Below are 17,917 nucleotides of genomic sequence, written 5' to 3'. Positions count from 1 at the left end.
ACCCCAGCCCACCATAGAAGCCCAAAGGGCATCTCAGAGATGAGTGACCCAACCAAAGCCCATCAAGGCAACCTTGACATGACCCAGCAACCACCACCGTATCATAAGCCTCTAATGCGCTTCCGCCTCGACTCACTGCCTTGACACCGTCTGGACCATGCCGCCACGACTAACATCGTCCAGACCACGCAGTCACGACCCATCCCGCCCTTAAAACTAGATTGCTGGATCCAACAACTCACGGCCTCTGCTTTCTTCGAAACCTCAAACCGACGCCGTCAAAACGAGTTCCTCCAATCCCGGGCAACACAGCTACCGCAATACAGAGGCGACCACCAGAATCGTTGCCAAGAACAAATCCTGCAAAAACCATGATCTAGTCACTCCCTCTCAAGAGCTACTGAGGCAATCATTCAAATCCCACCCGGCAACAAAGCCATGCAGCTTTGGCGAGGCCAAAAGGCCAGCCTAGGCCAAAAGGCCAACCTAGGCCAAAAGGCCAGCCTAGGCCAGGGCCGCTACCGGATGAGAATGTTCATGGAGTCTTGAAGTCGCCTCCTTAGGGTTTCCTCTTCAATTCTTAGTTCTCAATTATCCCTACATAAAAAACATTTTTTGGTTGGAAATCGTCTATTGTGATATTATTTAAGGTAAAATTAATCCTGAAGTCATATCGGCACATACATAAAGATTCCCATATATATACCCAAATCAATGGTTAATTAAATATTTAAAAATAGGCCAACATACTGAACCTCACTTATTCATAGAGCTTACTAGTCTATTGTGATATAGTTTTATCACTCTACCGTTTCTACGTACAAAAGGTCTCTAACGTCTTGAATTTACTTCCTTTTAAGCATTTAAATTTTCAGAGCCAATCTTGCTTGTAAAATAAATTTGGAAGTGCAAATATCAATATCATTAATGTCATATATATAAAATCAACAAAACTCATTCAAATCTTAACTCATATATGCGCAGTAGTGTTGAAAAATGACTAACTTATTAATTAGTCATTTTCCCTACTAACTTATTAACTAGTTCAAAGATGAATAGCTCAATAAGTTAAGAAATCATAGTAAGCGCGCCTCCTCTGCACGCACCTAAATCCTAAACTGTTTGACAGCCTCCGACTACTTTCTCCTTACGCAACACCATTCACCATGGCTTCCATTAAGGACGTTACTGCGTCCTTTGCTGCATCTCTTGCTTTGGTTGGTAATGAGATCATCGGTCTTTCTCAGGGGGGGGGGTACAGTGCTTCCCCACCAGGCAATCGTATCTGCTAGCCAAACTTTTGGCAAAGCAACCTGCATCTCTCAATGAATTGAGGCGTTTTTCCAAAAGAGTTTAGGGTCTTGATAAGGGTTTCAAGATCCAAGAAAGAGAATAAAATAGGTTCGTTCTGGCATTTGATCTACTCTGAGACTGCAACCCTTCAGAGTGGACTGTGGAGGTTCAACCATGCCTCAGTGGTGTTGCAGGAGTATGACGGCATGGCACCATTGCAAACTGTAGAGATGAACTCCCTATTCTTCTGGGTGCGAATCACTAACATCCCACCTGAAATTTCCTTCTTCTTCGAAAACTTGGTTGGCAAATGTAATTTGTGTCACCTATTGTTGCATGAAGGAGATCATTGCCCTTTAAGCACAGGGGGTTTGCAAAGCAAGATAGGGGTCTTGTTGAGAGAAAGCTTGATATTGGAAGTTCATCTGTGGGGTTCTCTACAAGCAAGTTTAGGGACAATACTTTTCACTTCCAAGGTATCCAAACTCCAGTGTTGCCTCCTGTAAGCCGGCCATTGTTTGGATCGTCTGAACAAACTGAACGCAAGCCAATTATCTTGTATGAAAAGCTACTAACTCCCAAATATACTATTAATTCCATGGCCTTGGACCCTGTCACCAAACTCTCCGAGAATAGACTATCTCCTCCCAAAGACACTACCCTTACCCGTCTTCTGAATTGGTGGTCGTTCAAGTGACTGAACCTGTGTAAATTTCTGCAATTGAGGAAGATGAATTGGTGGTGCAAACTGAGCAGAACCCTGCCTCGGAAACTGAAGCTATTGCACCTTCACAAGTAAAGCCAAAAACTGAAAAAGAACACTATCTCCACCTTCGGAGGCTTCTTTAAAGAAGCTAAAGATTATTATGCCTGAGTTGTTCAAGAAGGTAGAGCTGCAAGATGCACCAACCAAGAAGCTGAAAACACCCACTTTTCCTAGCAAATTCTCTGCTAGGTCTCTTGGTCTGATTGAAGCACCGAGTAGCATTTTGGTGCCAAAAGAACTGATAATGGAAGTGAAGGTGGAACCAAAAAAGAAGAGAGGAAGGCCACTTGGTTCCAAGAACAAAAATCCCTTAAAGTCCAAACGAGTTGCTGAGGCACGGGTGACCTGTTTTTAGCACACCAAACCTCCTAGCCCTAGTGAGAAAGGCAACGAGAAAATTTAAGTTGTTTTGTTTTTGAGACTTAGCTTATTTGCTATGCTTTTAGTATAATTTATAGGCTCACTTGAAATAAGTGAGCATTGATTTGTAATAGTGAGTGGTGCTAGCATATCATTTGTCTTACTTATTGGTGACAGCGAATGATATGTATTCATGCCGTTATGGCTTTAGCTAAAATCTATTTACTTATTCAAAAAAAAAAAATGTTAAGAGATGAATAGAAGTTTTAAATTGCGTCCAAAAAATGTTATTATTACAAGTTCAACACATTGTTACATAACTAGTTTTTGTAAGCGTATGAACAATAGAGGGATGACACTACAAAAAAATTGACGCACCACTGCTTGAAAGGGTTCAAGTTTTCCTTATACAAGGGTTAGATGAAATTGCTTAGATTGTAGCTTTTACAGCTATTCTTTGATCAACAAGTTAGATGAAATCTAGGATTATTAACCTATAAAAGGGAAAGATGTTGGCAATCACTAGTAAAACAGTGGGAAAGATACCCCTATGGATATTATAGCTATACTACATTACTACCTAGTTGAGGATATATCGCTACCTATGAAGAAAAAAATAAATTATTTCCATATTGAGATGTACAATTCTCAGGAATTTGAATTTGAAATTGAATATCTCTTTTTCTTAATATTGCTAACTATGGAATAAAGTTTATTTTCATATTGAGATGCACAATTCGATCTTGCTATGTATGGATGTAATGTAATGTTTAAGCTCAGGATAAAATATTCATTTCCACGATTTCAATAAGTAGACATTATAGAGGAGTTGAAAATTGAAACTTGAAAAAAGAAAGTGCTGCATAAATGATGTCTTTTGTGTGTGTGTGACATCGATCTCTAAGATCAACTATATTCATAGAGTAATTGATATACAATTACTAAAGTATCTTTAGCAATGCTATCTATTTTTGAGTCAAATTTTAGCTAAAGTAGCTAAAAAATTATTTTAGCTAGCCACTTTATAATTACTTCTGCAACAATGCTCTTTATTTTAACTAGTTTTGAATTTATATTATTTTTTAAATGAAGATTAAATAGTTTAAATGTATTTATAAATTACATAAAATAAATTAAAATGAATATTTTAAATTATAGAAAGCTTCATCTCGCTCTCTATATTTAGGAGCGAGATAGCTAAAAGTTGTAATAGAGAGCCACTTAGGAGTCTAGTGCAGCTGTTAAAATAGATAAAAAACTAAACATGCTCTCCAAAATAGCTAAGGAGCCAAAATAGAGAGTCTGCTAAAGATGCTCTATGCCATTGAATATTTTGTATCTATTAGCATTAAAAATATTTTGTTGACGTAAACCATTGTCAGAATCTGTTAAAGTTCATATCTTAACATTGGACAATTGAAATTCTCAAACTCGAATATACCATTTGTCACTTTCTAATGCACGATTATTTATAGTGTAATAAAGTAAGAAAAATGACAAAAAGGTATATCTGAACGAAAATAAAAATACATTTTCTTTTAAAAAGTAGAAATATCATGCTATAAAGGGCAAAATTTTATATACAAGTTCATACGATATTTATATATACAGATCACAAATTTAATTATTGTAAAAAGACATGTTTATCCATACGTAGATAACGAATAAAGTACTTGCATGCAAGATGCAACATGATGTATCTCAAAAGTAAGTCAATTACGGGAGCTAAAAAGAATCCCTAAGTTGAGTATTATTAGTGGAAGTACATATGCCTCCAGGAAATGGGGTGCCTTTAACCAAATACCTATACCTCCAAGAATGGGCCATTCTTTTTGGGTCAACTACATTAGGGCATGGCCAATTGGAACAAGTACATTACTGCCTCCATTGAGATCATATCCAAACTCTTATGTTCTGCACAGAAAAGGAAGTTGGTGGAAGTTTGGAACTGCAGTTGTGTTAGAAAAAGTTGATATGCATAAGTGCATAACACATGTGAATGATATAATGCTTACATAAAACTCCTCATGAAAACCCACAATGTCTTCAGTAATTAAAAAAAAAAAAACAAAACAAAAATACTTCAAGTTATTTATTTTTAATTACAACTCACTTACCGAATCAACTGCCCAACCCGGGTTCGAAAAACTGAAACTGTCCACAGTGAAGTAGATTTGTGTCTGTTTCCTTGCCACAATGTTCATACTAATTTAGGAATTTTACCCAGGAATGAAATCCAACCCTGCTCAACTAGGTTGTCCCAATTCCCTTCCCTAATTTACCCCAACAAAACTTACAATTCAAACATTAATCCAAAGATTCAAGGAGGACAAAAAGGGAAAGCCATGTAGGATATGGATTGCAAAAAATAATTAAAAAATAATTTACTAGTCCCAGATCGCCCACCCTTCTTCTCTCCTCCCCTTTATTCTTACACAGAAGCAACAGAGGGGCATCCATCGTCATCATCAGCAAAGATTAATAGTCAAACTCCTCAGAACCCCCGAAACCCTTCTTCTTCTTCTTCTTATTCGCCTCTCTCAATTTTCCCCCAAAATCCCTAATTTTTTCAAAGCTTCAATCTTTTTGCAATCTCAAATTCCCTTTCTTTCTTTCTTTCTTTCTAATTCTTCCCCCCAAAGTCTCCGCCTTTTCTTCCACCATTGCCGTAAAAAAACCCTAGCTACACTTCATGCTGGAGGCCCCAATTCCAAGCTTCGAAACAGCTCGCTTTTCAGGAAATTGGTATTTCTTCAAAACCCTAGCTTTTTTGATATTCCCTGGTTTGAATTGCGCTGCTTTCGGGTTTGGATTAGGTGATTTGGTGTGCGGAAAGGTTAGGTTTTTAGGTTTATAAGCTAGGATTTTTTTGGCGGGGGTTGAAATTTTTAGGTTGGATAGCAGATTTGGGTGTATTCCTGCTCGGGTTGGTATTGGTAATTATTGGAACTTTGGGCATTGAACTGATTTGAGTTACTTGGGTGGTTTTTGGAGTTGAGCATATTGGGTATTTCTAATGCAGATCAAATTGATTTGGGTTTTTACTGTGCGGGTAGAAAATTAGGATGTATATGTGGAACTTTAAAAGATAGGAGCTCCGGAAATTGGGTTTTGGGGATTGTTAGACTAATGATCTTCTAAGTTGTCTTTGTATTTGATGTTTTTTCTCTCTCAAGATTTCAAATTTGGCAACTTCAAACTAATGTGTTATATTCATTTTAGTCTCGAATGTTGATAAACATTATGAATGTTTCAGACTATGGCTAATCAATACTTTTGCATTTCTTAGACCTGTCTTGATTCAACATGCGAAGCAGCTTCAGTATTCAAATGTAAACTTTACGTGGCATAGGGGTTGGTTTTCTTCTTCAAATTGCAATCCAAACTATTTAGTGATGGAGCGAATTTTCATTATTTAGTAATTACTGATTACTTTCCACATCAAATGTTAGAGAGGTTGTCATAAGAAAAATGAGAAACAATAAGGTTGCTTTGGTTGAATAAATCATAAAACAATTTTCACTTGAATAAAGTAGAAGGAAATAGCTGCAATCCTTGTGCTCGTCATTCCTATCTATGCTATCCGGTTTCCCTACAAGTTAATATTCTTTTACATATTGTGGTATAATGAGCTGAAGTTCATTATCTTATACATCCCATGCCATACGTTTTTGGGTCCCCAATACGAAAACATGCTTACTAGCTAAGAGTTTGCCTTGACAGAATGCAATCGCTTTGCATTATGTAGTTTTCGATGGAAGCTATTTGATGTATAAGTTCTATGCATGAGTTTAAACTTCTTAAACCTTCTGCATATCATACATCATCATTTAAAGTTTGTATTTCTGTATTGAACTAATGGAATTGTTTTCTGCTGGTGATCGACCTTTCTCAAACTTAAACATTGTAACCATGTTCTAACCAAGTTGTTTAGCTTGGCAGCTTCTTGTAGCAGTTCGATGCTGGGGGCAGTATGCCGATGATAGTTAGAAAAAATGCAAAGGTATCAGCCCACCGGCTTGACTGGTGCAGTTAGTAACAACACAATAGGTGGGGCATCAGGAAGGGATTCTGTCCGAGCTGAATCAGCTACGCTGCCAGCTCACTTACCTTTAAATTCTAGGTAATTACACTTAACTGCAAATGTAATAGTTTGTTGCCCTCTCCCTCCACCAATTAACCCCATTTTATCCATTTTGGGTAAAAGTTCTTACCTCCTGATATGTCTAAGGTTATGTTACTCTATAGTGGTTGTATAGTTTGAGTTATTGTAAAGGAACTCGATCTTTTTCCTATGCTATTGATAAGTTGGGTGCTTTTGGGCTTGGTAAAATGAGGTGATTTTTTCTTATCCGTGCAGGCGCCCATCTCAAATAGCACCTTACAAATTGAAGTGTGATAAAGACCCTTTGAATGCTCGGTAAATTTTGGAACTGATAATGCCTCTCTCTCTCTCTCATATATATATATATATATATGTATGTAAAGAACATATGCCGTTTTAGTTTTTGTTTGTATTTCATTACTATAACAACTAAAAGAAATAGGTACTGAAGTTGCTGGGATGTTCTTTGTTTTATATGTTGATACTGCTGGAGATAATTTCTTATAGATATATTTTCTAATATGTGTGTGTATATATATATGTATATATATATATATATATATATATATATATAGATTTTGTTTCCTTCAAATTTTATGTTTCTTTATATATCTATGTCAAAGCTCATTTTAAAGTAATTTCTTTTCTTCTTAATCTAATCTCAGACTTGGGCCACCTGATTTCCATCCCCAAACCCCAAATTGCCCAGAGGAGACACTTACCAGGGAATATGTGCAATCTGGATACAGGGAAACTGTTGAAGGAATTGAGGTACACTTTTATAATCAAGTAATTTATAGGTATATGTCAAGAGAATTTAAGAGATATTATCTATTTGCAAAACACATACTGTTGTTCATCCAAAATACGTTGAATAGAAATTAACTCCTAATAACCATTTGTATACATCCCTTTTGTATTTCTTTGAAAAGAAGGTTTTCCTTTTAATTTTGAGAAATATTCTGTTGTGTTTATATCAAAGCATTTTATGTTGCATATTTTGATGATCAAGGACAACTTTTACATTGCCTGGTCTTTATTTGGATTGTTATGGACTTTTGAGATTATAAATTTTGTGGATCCATCAGAAGTAGGTTCTTAGGTTGACACTTGCTAAATTTTCCAGGAGGCTAGAGAGATATCACTTAGTCAGGCCCAACATTTCACCAATCCTCTTGTCTTCAGGTGTAGAGAGGTAATTTCTTAGTTTCTAAAGTTATGAGAGACATCTCAAACTGTTTTTAATAGAAGATTTCCACCATCTTCTTTGGGATTAGCATTTTCTTTTAGAAAATGTTATTATAATTATATGATATTTAAGTTTTCTCTCTTGTTTTGCAGGCAATCAAAAAACGTCTTAGAGCCATAAATGAATCTCGTGCTCAAAAGAGGAAGGTAAAAATGCGTTCAAACAACAGTGCTTATATGCTAATACATAAAATGTTTGTTTTTAAGTGGGGTTTATAAGTTTGGTATCACATTCTTGACTGCTGTAAGATACTTCTATGTCAGGCTGGTCAAGTGTATGGTGTTCCTCTTGCTGATTCACTCTTAACAAAGCCTGGTGTTTTTCCTGAACAAAGGCACTGTGGTGACGACTTACGAAAAAAATGGATTGAGGTATGCATTTTGTTTTCTTGAACAAGCACTCTTTTAAAATGGTGATATATTTTTGTTGTAAACAGAACAAAGCAGTAGTCTATTCGATAAGTCCTCTCTCTATCTTTGCGTTTGTGCTTAAGAATATTCAAGAGATAGAATTAAGAACTGAGAGTGCTTGCCAATAAATATTTTAGTTACAGGACTGTAGGTCGTCTAGGAAAAGAATGTTATGTATTGCGACCATCACTGGCAGTTAGATTGTCACCATTGATGGGTTGAACACTGCCTGAAGCATTTAGGAGATCTCATATATAATTATTTTCTTGTTTCCCAGATAGCTCACCATTTGAATGTAAGAATTAGTGATGGAGTAATATTCAAGTGTTAAAATTTTTGTCAAACTTTCCTTAACTAAAAGAAGAGGACTGTAGAATGAGTGGGTAAGCAATCACAGCCTGGAAAACAGGAAACAGAGAGTAGCAACCAGAAAATGCAAAAGCCAGTCTCACTTCACAACAGGTATTCAATTTGTCATAAAAGAAGAGATGGATTAGTCCCTCATATCATCAGTAACAGAAACCCATAGTGCAGACCTATGGAGCACTTCATCCCAAAGCTCATCCACTCCCACCCCCTTATAAACCTAAAATCTTCTTCTGTTTAGCTGCGTCCATATTACTCAAAGGACTGCCAGCAGTAAACAATCCCAAAGGACTTTGGGTTCTTTTCTTCTTCCTAAGCGAGGAAATGGATGCCCAATAGCTAAATGCATCTCTTTGGAATGACCCCAGCACATAGGATGGCCATTAAATCCTTGCAGTTTTCCTGGGGCAATAAAATGATGGCCACAGGTATTCTCTTACAACGAGGGCCCCAGTTATTATCATCTATTCCATGGGTTTTTGGGAAATGGTATAATGTCCTTGCAATCCTGATCTAGTTATTATAAATTTTTAGCTATTTATACCAAGTTTAAGGAATTTTATCTGAATGGCTAAATGTTGAGTGCTTGGAGTAAATCATATTCTGGCAATGAACTGTCAAAAAGAAAAAAAAATGGTAGAGTAACTGGATAGCTTGGCTAGATGCCCTCACCCAGTTGGGTAGTGAAAGTTTGGCAATGGACCTCGGACAGAGTGGGTTGAACACACCTTAAGTGGTTTTGAAACAACTGATGTGAAGCTTCAGGTGGAGCCTATGATTGAAGTGGTCATTCTAGTTATTTCTTTTTTATATGTTCTTTAAAATTTACTTCCATTCCTTTCCAGGGTTTATCACAACAACACAAACGCTTGCGTTCATTGGCTGATCATGTTCCTCATGGGTATAGGAAAAGATCTCTATTTGAAGTTCTTACAAGGAATAATGTTCCATTGCTGAGAGCAACTTGGTTTGTTAAAGTCACTTATCTTAATCAGGTACACGTCCGTATCAGAATGGCTCACTGATCTTTACATATTTACCAATACTCTTCATATTGGATGATAGCCACAGGCTGTAGCATTTAATTGCTTTATCTTTTGCAGATCCGGCCAGGTTCTTCTAGTATTTCTTCTGGGATACCTGATAAAACTCAGTTGTCTCGCACAGAGCACTGGACCAAAGATATCATTGAATACTTGCAGTACCTTCTCGATGAATTCTTTTCAAGAAACAGTTCACTTCCTGGTTCACACAACAGAGAACGATCACAACAAATGCTTTATGCTGGGTCAGTATCACAACGGAGTGATCCAGCATCATCAGTCCTTGGTGGTGACGAGCCTTCCCTACATTTCAAGTGGTGGTATGTGGTGCGACTCCTGCAATGGCATCATGCTGAAGGGCTGCTTCTTCCTACACTTGTTATTGAATGGGTTCTACGTCAACTGCAGGTATTACATTCTTTCTGCCTTCATTTTTTGATGACCTATGTAATGAGTTTAAAATTATCTTGATCTCTTTCTAAAAAGGAATAATGAAAGATCGTGCTTTTTTGCTTTGTTTGGGTTTTAATTATAATGTACATGTGCTGTTGCAGGAGAAGGAATTGCTCGAGATTGTGCAGTTGCTTTTGCCTATTATATATGGTGTTTTGGAGACTGTTGTCTTATCTCAAACTTATGTTCGCAATCTTGTCGGGACAGCTGTCCGTTTCATACGCGAACCTTCTCAAGGTGGATCCGATCTTGTGGATAACTCCAGAAGGGCGTATACAGTGTCTGCTCTGGTGGAGATGCTTCGTTATTTAATACTGTCTGTACCTGACTCATTTGTAGCTTTGGATTGCTTTCCTCTACCACCATGTGTAGTCTCTTATGCAGTAAACGATGGAAGTCTACAGAAGATGTCTGAGGATGTGAGAAAGATTAAAATTGGGTCAGCAGAAGTTGCTTCTGTATTCAGAAGCAAAGCTTTTGATGCTCAGTATCAATCCTTGGCCTTTGATCATGTTGTTTCATCCATTCAGAAGCGTGCTGACAATCTTGAAAAGGCTGCAAGCCCTAGCTATCCAGGCCATAGTATTGCTAAAGCTGTACAGGCCCTAGATAGGTCTCTTGCGCAGGGGGATGTTCTTGGGGTATATAGATTTCTGTTTGAAGATCCTTGCGAGGGAATTATAAATGAAAGTTGGGTTGCAGAAGTTAGTCCTTGCTTGAGAACATCATTGAAATGGATTGGTACTGTGAACTTGTCATTTGTTTGTTCGGTATTTTTCCTTTGTGAGTGGGCAACTTGTGATTTCAGGGATTTTCGAACTGCTCCTCCTTGTGAGCTAAAATTTACTGGCAGAAAAGATTTTTCTCAGGTACACATTGCAACTCGGCTTTTGATGCTAAAGATCCGAGACTTGCAAAGTTCACCTCAACATAAGAATGACAACCCTGCTAAAGGTTCCATTCAGCAGATTAATATTCCTGTCAGAAGTTCCATGGGAAGTTCTTATGAATCTAAAAATAAGTCAAGAAGTGTGCACCAGAGAAGTACAAAATCATCAAATATATTTGAGAGCCCGGGTCCTTTACATGATGTCATAGTTTGTTGGATTGATCAACATGATGCAGGCAAAGGAGAAGGTTTGAAGCGCCTTCAATTTCTTGTGATTGAACTCATACGTTCTGGTATTTTTTACCCCCATGTCTATGTTAGACAGCTGATAGTTAGTGGCATTATGGATATAAATGGACCAGTGACTGAATCAGACAGAAGGAAGAGGCATTATCAGATCTTGAAGTTGTTGCCTGGGGTCTTTGTGCATGATGCTCTGGAAGAAGCAGTGGTTGCGGAAGGCCCAAAACTTTTGGAGGCTATGAGTTCTTACTCAAATGAACGGCGCCTCATACTTAATGGGTTCCTTGGTGATCAAAATAAAAATTTGAGTATGAAGTCAGCTCTGAAGCAAAAGAACAATGCCATCCCTGGAAAGGATTGTGGTTTGCCAGTTTCTGCTGATCAGTGGAAGACTGTTGAGTTGTCATCCAGCATATTGTCTGGCAAAAGTGGCAAGAGGGGCAAAATTGATGCTGATGTTGAAGAACTAAAGGAAGCAATCTCACTATTGTTACAACTGCCATATAGTTCCACCCCACCAACAGATACAGGACTTGAAGAGTCCCAAGGGAGTGTGAAGAGGCCTTTTGGGTCGATCTCTAACAAGATGGATCTTGGAGAAGGCACCCCTGGGTGTGAAGAATGCAGAAGAGCAAAGAGGCAAAAAGTGAGTGACGAAAGGAGCTCATATATCCAAGGAAATTCTCCAATTCCTTCAGATGATGAAGATACTTGGTGGATGAGGAAGAGATCTAAATCCTCAGAGCCGTTGAAGGTTGATCCACCAGTCAAGCTAACTAAACAGGTATCTAGGAGTCGGCAGAAAATAGTTCGCAAAACTCAAAGTCTTGCTCAACTAGCAGCTGCTAGGATTGAAGGGAGCCAGGGAGCTTCTACAAGTCATGTCTGCAATAATAAGATAAGTTGTCCTCATCATAGATCTGGACTAGAGGGAGAACCTCCGAAGCCTACAGATACGACCAAAACGAACCATGCTGGAGATATTGTTTCTATTGGAAAAGCTTTAAAGCGGCTGCGATTTGCAGAGAAGAGGACTATTACTGTTTGGTTAATGACTAATATCAGGCAGCTTGTGGAAGAGACTGAAAAGACAATTGCTAAGGTTGGCCAGTTTGGTAGGAATTTCACAGCAGTTGATGATAGGAGCTCCATACGGTGGAAGCTCGGTGAGGATGAACTTTCTGCTGCACTGTATTTAATGGATGTTTCAGATGATTTAGTTTCAGCAGTAAAGTTTCTTCTTTGGCTGCTGCCAAAGGTTATTACTAGCCCCAGTTCTACTATCCATAGTGGGAGAAACATTCTGCTGCTGCCAAGAAATGTTGAAGGCCAAGTATGTGAAGTTGGGGAGGCATTTCTAATATCTTCCCTCCGAAGGTGCACTCTCTTAACTTTATATACCTATTATTTGTATGCAAAATTAGGACATTTCTGTTTTTATTCACTTAACTATAAAATCATATATATGGTTTACCCTTTTCTTTCCCAATATCTTTAATAAGTAAAAGATTTTACTAAATTTGCATTCTTCTCCTTTTAATAATCTGCCAGTTTGGTCATCTTTGGGAAGTGGTCTCTTTCCTCTTCTATAATAATCTGCCAGTCTTTCATAAACTTTTTTCAGTTTAGAACACAGTTGTAATGCACAGGGTGCACTACAATTATCCAGCTTACACTTGTTTCCTCATTCTTGAACTCTTTCTTGCACAGTCATATTCTTTCATAAATGGTTTCCCAATTAAATGTTGGTACTTCAATTAAGCATTTTATTTTGTTGTGTTATCTAATATCATATTTGGTTCAGGTATGAGAACATACTTCTTGCAACAGATCTCATTCCAGAAGTCTTATCAGCAACAATGCTCCGTGCTTCAGCAGTGGTGGCATCGAACGGAAGAGTTTCAGGTTCAGCTGCCTTAGTTTACAGTCGGTATCTGTTGAAGCGGTATGGCAATGTGGCTAGTGTGATTGAATGGGAGAAGAGTTTCAAGGTAACATGTGATAAGAGACTTTATTCTGAACTTGAATCTGGGCAAACAGTGGATGGAGAGTTAGGGTTTGCGCTTGGTGTTCCATCAGGAGTTGAGGATCTTGATGATTATTTTCGCCAAAAGATTAGTGGTGTCCGGTTATCTCGGGTGGGTTTGAACATGAGAGAGATTGTACAAAAAAATGTGAATGTTGATGATGCCTTTCACTATTTTTCGGGCAAGGAGAGAAAACTCTTTGCCGGCAGCACTCCTAAAGCCCCTGCAATTGAAAAATGGGATGACGGGTATCAGATTGCTCATAAAATAATAACTGAACTGATGGACTGCATTCGGCAAACTGGTGGTGCTGCTCAAGAAGGCGACCCAACTTTGGTGTCATCCGCTGTTTCTGCTATTGTTGGTAATGTAGGGTCAATTCTAGCAAAAGTTTCTGATTTCAGACCAGGAGGTTATCCATCTGCCACTGATTCCCTAAACTTTGCTAGACGTATTCTACGCATCCATATAAGTTGCCTATGCCTTCTCAAGGAAGCTCTTGGAGAGCGTCAAACTCGTGTATTTGAGGTAGCTCTTGCCACAGAAGCTTGTTCTGCTCTTGCTGGGGTTTTTTCTCCTGGAAAGGGTTCTCGGAATCAATATCAGTTATCTCCTGAATCCCATGATTCCAATACAAAAGTTGCAGCTGCTGTTTCTGCTCTAATCATCGGGGCAGTTATTAATGGGATTACTAGCTTGGAGAGGTTGGTGACTGTGTTCAGGTTTAAGGAAAAGTTGGATATAATTCAATTTGTGAGGAATAGTAGATCCAACTCAAATGGTAATGCTCGTACTGCTGGGGCACTTAAGGGTGATAACTCACTTGAAGTTTATGTTCATTGGTTTAGATTGCTTGTTGGAAACTGCAGAACTGTTTCGGATGGAATGGTTGTGGAACTCTTGGGTGAACCATCCATAATAGCTCTTTCCAGGATGCAGCGAATGCTTCCTCTTCGTTTGGTTTTTCCACCTGCTTATTCAATATTTGCTTTTGTTATATGGTGGCCATTCCTTCTGAACACTTGCCTTGCAGTTCGTGAGGATTTTAATCAGTCATATCAATCTTTAGCAACAGCTATAGGTGATGTTATTAAGCATTTGCCTTTTCGTGATGTTTGTTTGAGAGATAGTCAGGGTTTCTATGACCTTGTAGCGGCAGATAGCAGCGATGCTGAATTTGCAGCCATGCTGGACTTGAACGGTTCAGACATTCATATTAAATCCATGGCTTTTGTTCCATTACGTGCAAGGCTTTTTCTGAATGCCATTCTTGACTGTAAGTTGCCAAACTCTTTATTTCCACAGGCGGAAGGAAATCAGGTATCTGGACAGGGCGAAACTAAAGTTCACTATTCAGAGCGTGAAACAAAGCTTGTCCATATTTTAGATACCCTTCAACCTGCAAAATTTCATTGGCAATGGGTAGAGCTCAGGCTCCTTTTGAATGAACAAGCCCTCATTGAAAAACTAGAGACACAGGACATGTCTTTAGTGGATGCCATACGTTCATCCTCACCTAGTCCAGAAAAGGCTGCTGCCTCTGAAAATGAGAAATATTTCATTGAAATCATCCTTACAAGATTATTGGTTAGACCTGATGCTGCAACCCTTTTCTCAGATGTGGTTCATCTCTTTGGGAGGTCTCTTGCAGATTCTATGTTGTTGCAGGTTAAATGGTTCCTGGGTGGTTCAGATGTTCTTTTTGGACGAAAAACCATTAGACAACGGCTTATGAATATTGCCGAGAGTAAAGGTCTCTCGACTAAGACCCACTTTTGGAAACCTTGGGGCTGGTTTACTTCTGAATCTGATCTTCTGACAAACAGGGGAGATAAGAAGAAGTTTGAAGTCACCTCCCTTGAAGAGGGTGAGATGGTTGAAGAGGGGACAGAGTCGAAAAGGCATGGGAAAGGGTCCAGTCAATTATTTGACAATGAAGGCCAGAGTGTCTCCCAGCAGCATGTGACAGAGAGGGCTCTCATTGAATTACTTCTTCCTTGCATAGATCAAAGTTCAGATGACTCACGAAATACTTTTGCAAATGATTTGATCAAGCAGTTGAGTAATATCGAGCAACAAATTAATGCTGTGACTCGCGGGACAAGCAAGCAAGCAGGACAAACTCCTTCTGGAATTGAAGGTCCCACAAGCAAAGGAAATAATCGCAAAGGTATAAGGGGTGGCAGTCCTGGATTAGCTAGACGTGCAGCAGCAGCAGCAGCAGCAGATTCTGCTCCACCGTCCCCTGCAGCTTTGCGTGCTTCAATGTCATTGAGATTGCAGTTACTCTTGAGATTGCTTCCAATCATCTATGCAGATAGGTAATTTTATAGGTTTTAATTTTTCCCTTCTTTTTCTTTTCGGTGAAGTATGGTACTTGTTCTGTTATCTGAGCATGCTTTTTGTCTTGCATTACCAGTTTCCTCTATCTTTGTTATTGCTGATTTAAATCCACCGTATCTGCACATAGGCCTGATTTATGTTTTTCATTACGTTGTTTATCTATTTCTTATTTGTGTTGAGAATTGCTTGGTTCTACTTTTTGGCAATAGTCCAAAGTTCCGAACCTCTGTCTATCTAATCTAGTTGAAATGCTTATTTAACATTTTTCGATGTACTTTGTTCTTTGCTGTTGTGGTAGAATGTAAATATATGTGAAGCATCTTCGCACCCACTCACATGACTCAATTGCTTTTATCTTTTTTTGGTGTAAAATTATGTCTTTATTTAATTGATGGATTGAGTTTATTTGTTCTTTTCTTATACTGGGAGATTTTTAAATTGGCTTGGAGGATGTTTTTTCATTTCTTTTCAGTTTAGTTACATGTTCACAATCTCTAGTTTACTATTCTACCCTGTTCTATTAGATTGTCTTTGTTTTTACTTTTTTACAACAGGATTGTAAATTCAACCAATTAGGGAGCTTATGATTACTTACATGATTCATAATAACTGGAGTGGATTCCTGTCGACACCTGTATATGTTATATTTAATGATAAGATTTGCACTTGATAGATATAATCGATGAATAGTGGTCATGGTATGTTGAAAAGCTCATCCTGTCAACTAGCGAAAGGAGCGATCTTCTCATGTTAAAATATTTTAGCAGATAGAGAAATTGACTAGTTTCAACATCTTGGAATTCTCAGGGAGCCATCAGCGCGGAACATGAGGCATGGACTTGCCACCGTTATATTACGCCTTCTAGGAAACAGAGTTGTGCATGAGGATGCAGACCCATCCTTCACTCCCTCACAGAGTTCTTTATCCAAGAGGGAGTCAGATTCTTCAATGGATGCTACCTCTGCTGCTTTTGCAGACTTGTCAAGCGAAAGTCTCTTTGATGAGTTATTGCTGGTTCTGCACGGGCTGTTAAGCAGTTGCCAGCCAAGTTGGTTGAGGTCTACTAAGCCAACAAAAGAAAGTGGGAAAGGTTTTGTTGCATTTGATCGTGAACTGGCAGAGAATTTGCAGGTTTGGTCTTCTCATATTTTGCATGCTACCATTTCCTACAAAAAAATAAAAATAAATAAATCAAAGGGAGAAAAAGAAAGAAAGAAAGAAGGGGAAAGCGAGGTCATAAAAGTAGTTATGTAAATCAAATTCCTTGTGAGTTGCAATTTGCAAATAATACTAGAACCTCCCTGCACTTGAAGAACGAGAGGCAAAAAATAAAAAAAAAACCGAGGAGCTATAGATTCGGCATACCTTAAGTTTTCATTTGGTCTTCATTTCTTAAAGTTGATTAAGACTTTCAGTAAATAGTAAATGGGTTTATGACCATCTTAAATGTGTTTCCATGGATGCAGAATGACTTGGATCGCATGCAGCTGCCTGACACTGTTAGGTGGCGTATTCAAACTACAATGCCGGTAATAATTCCTTCAATTCGGTGCGTTGTGTCGTGCCAGCCACCACCAGTTCCAAACATGGCTTTGGCTGTTCTTCAGTCCAGCACATCAAATTCCGGGATTTACTCGGGAAACTCAAACCCACTGCAGAAAAATCAGGTTCCTCTGGCACGAACAGTCAGTAGTGTAACGGGGAAGTCGAAGCCATTGCCATCCCAGGATTATGATATGGAGATTGACCCATGGACACTCCTGGAAGATGGTGCAGGATCAGGCCCGAGCTCAGGCAACAGTGCTTTAATAGGCAGTGCAGATCATGGCAATCTTCGAGCATCTAGCTGGCTTAAGGGGGCTGTAAGAGTAAGACGGAAGGATCTCACATACATTGGTGCTGTGGACGATGACAGCTGAGTTTAAGTAAACTTTCTTCTTGATTTTTCTGGAGCGAGAACCCCCTCGGCAGGTAACTTAATGGTTTCATTCATTGTGCATAATTGGTATCAAGATCACCGTGTCGCTCGGGTCTGTTCCTTTGATTGGAGAAGCTGTTGAGGGAAATTCTTTTTTGTGGGGTGGGGTGGGGTGGGAGCAGGGAGGGGTCGTTTTGGAAGACTTTTGAAGATATTCTCACACGGCCCGTCCCACCCAGGGCCTGCTTGACTACTAACCCTTTGATCACCCCCATCCACCTCTGCACGCTGTTCGGAGGTCTGTTGTATATATAGGAATATTTATTGACTTTACCAATTGATCAGAGTAAGATATCTTCAGAATGATATGTAGCTGTTTTTCTCTTTTAATCATCAATTTCTATTTTTCTGTTCACTCTCTCTCTCTCTCTCTCTCTCTCTCTCTCTCTCT

General features: G+C 38.7%; 1 protein-coding gene across 5 annotated transcripts; it reads left to right on the top strand.

Annotated features, from left to right (window-relative positions):
• The first annotated feature begins 4,811 nt into the window (after positions 1-4,811).
• LOC112181562 (mediator of RNA polymerase II transcription subunit 12) lies at positions 4,812-17,881 on the top strand. 5 transcript variants are annotated; one of them, XM_024319940.2, is made up of 14 exons: positions 4,812-5,164; positions 5,709-5,773; positions 6,362-6,542; positions 6,780-6,839; positions 7,190-7,295; positions 7,651-7,719; positions 7,866-7,919; positions 8,037-8,144; positions 9,395-9,544; positions 9,653-10,000; positions 10,147-12,554; positions 12,982-15,525; positions 16,355-16,679; positions 17,015-17,881. In XM_024319940.2, the coding sequence occupies exons 3-14, from the start codon at positions 6,415-6,417 to the stop codon at positions 17,465-17,467; spliced, it is 6,753 nt and encodes a 2,250-aa protein (XP_024175708.1). In that variant the 5' UTR covers positions 4,812-5,164; positions 5,709-5,773; positions 6,362-6,414; the 3' UTR covers positions 17,468-17,881. The 5 variants fall into 5 exon arrangements, with proteins under 5 accessions (XP_024175708.1, XP_024175707.1, XP_024175709.1 ...); XM_024319939.2 differs by having other exon boundaries at positions 6,354-6,542; XM_024319941.2 differs by lacking the exon at positions 5,709-5,773.
• Positions 17,882-17,917: the final 36 nt, after the last annotated feature.

This window comes from Rosa chinensis, chromosome 1 (genome assembly GCF_002994745.2).
Source record: "Rosa chinensis cultivar Old Blush chromosome 1, RchiOBHm-V2, whole genome shotgun sequence".
NCBI lineage: Eukaryota > Viridiplantae > Streptophyta > Magnoliopsida > Rosales > Rosaceae > Rosa > Rosa chinensis.
The sequence above is the reverse complement of the archived record's forward strand: the minus strand, read 5'-3'. Positions and strand labels throughout refer to the sequence as shown.

Excerpts from the sequence above, each read along its gene's own strand:
- LOC112181562 (XM_024319941.2), top strand. The coding sequence starts at position 6,415 with ATGCAAAGGTATCAGCCCACCGGCTTGACTGGTGCAGTTAGTAACAAC. Across the intron at positions 12,555-12,981 it reads CTAATATCTTCCCTCCGAAG|GTATGAGAACATACTTCTTG; the intron begins GTGCACTCTCTT and ends TATTTGGTTCAG. Across the intron at positions 16,680-17,014 it reads AACTGGCAGAGAATTTGCAG|AATGACTTGGATCGCATGCA; the intron begins GTTTGGTCTTCT and ends CCATGGATGCAG.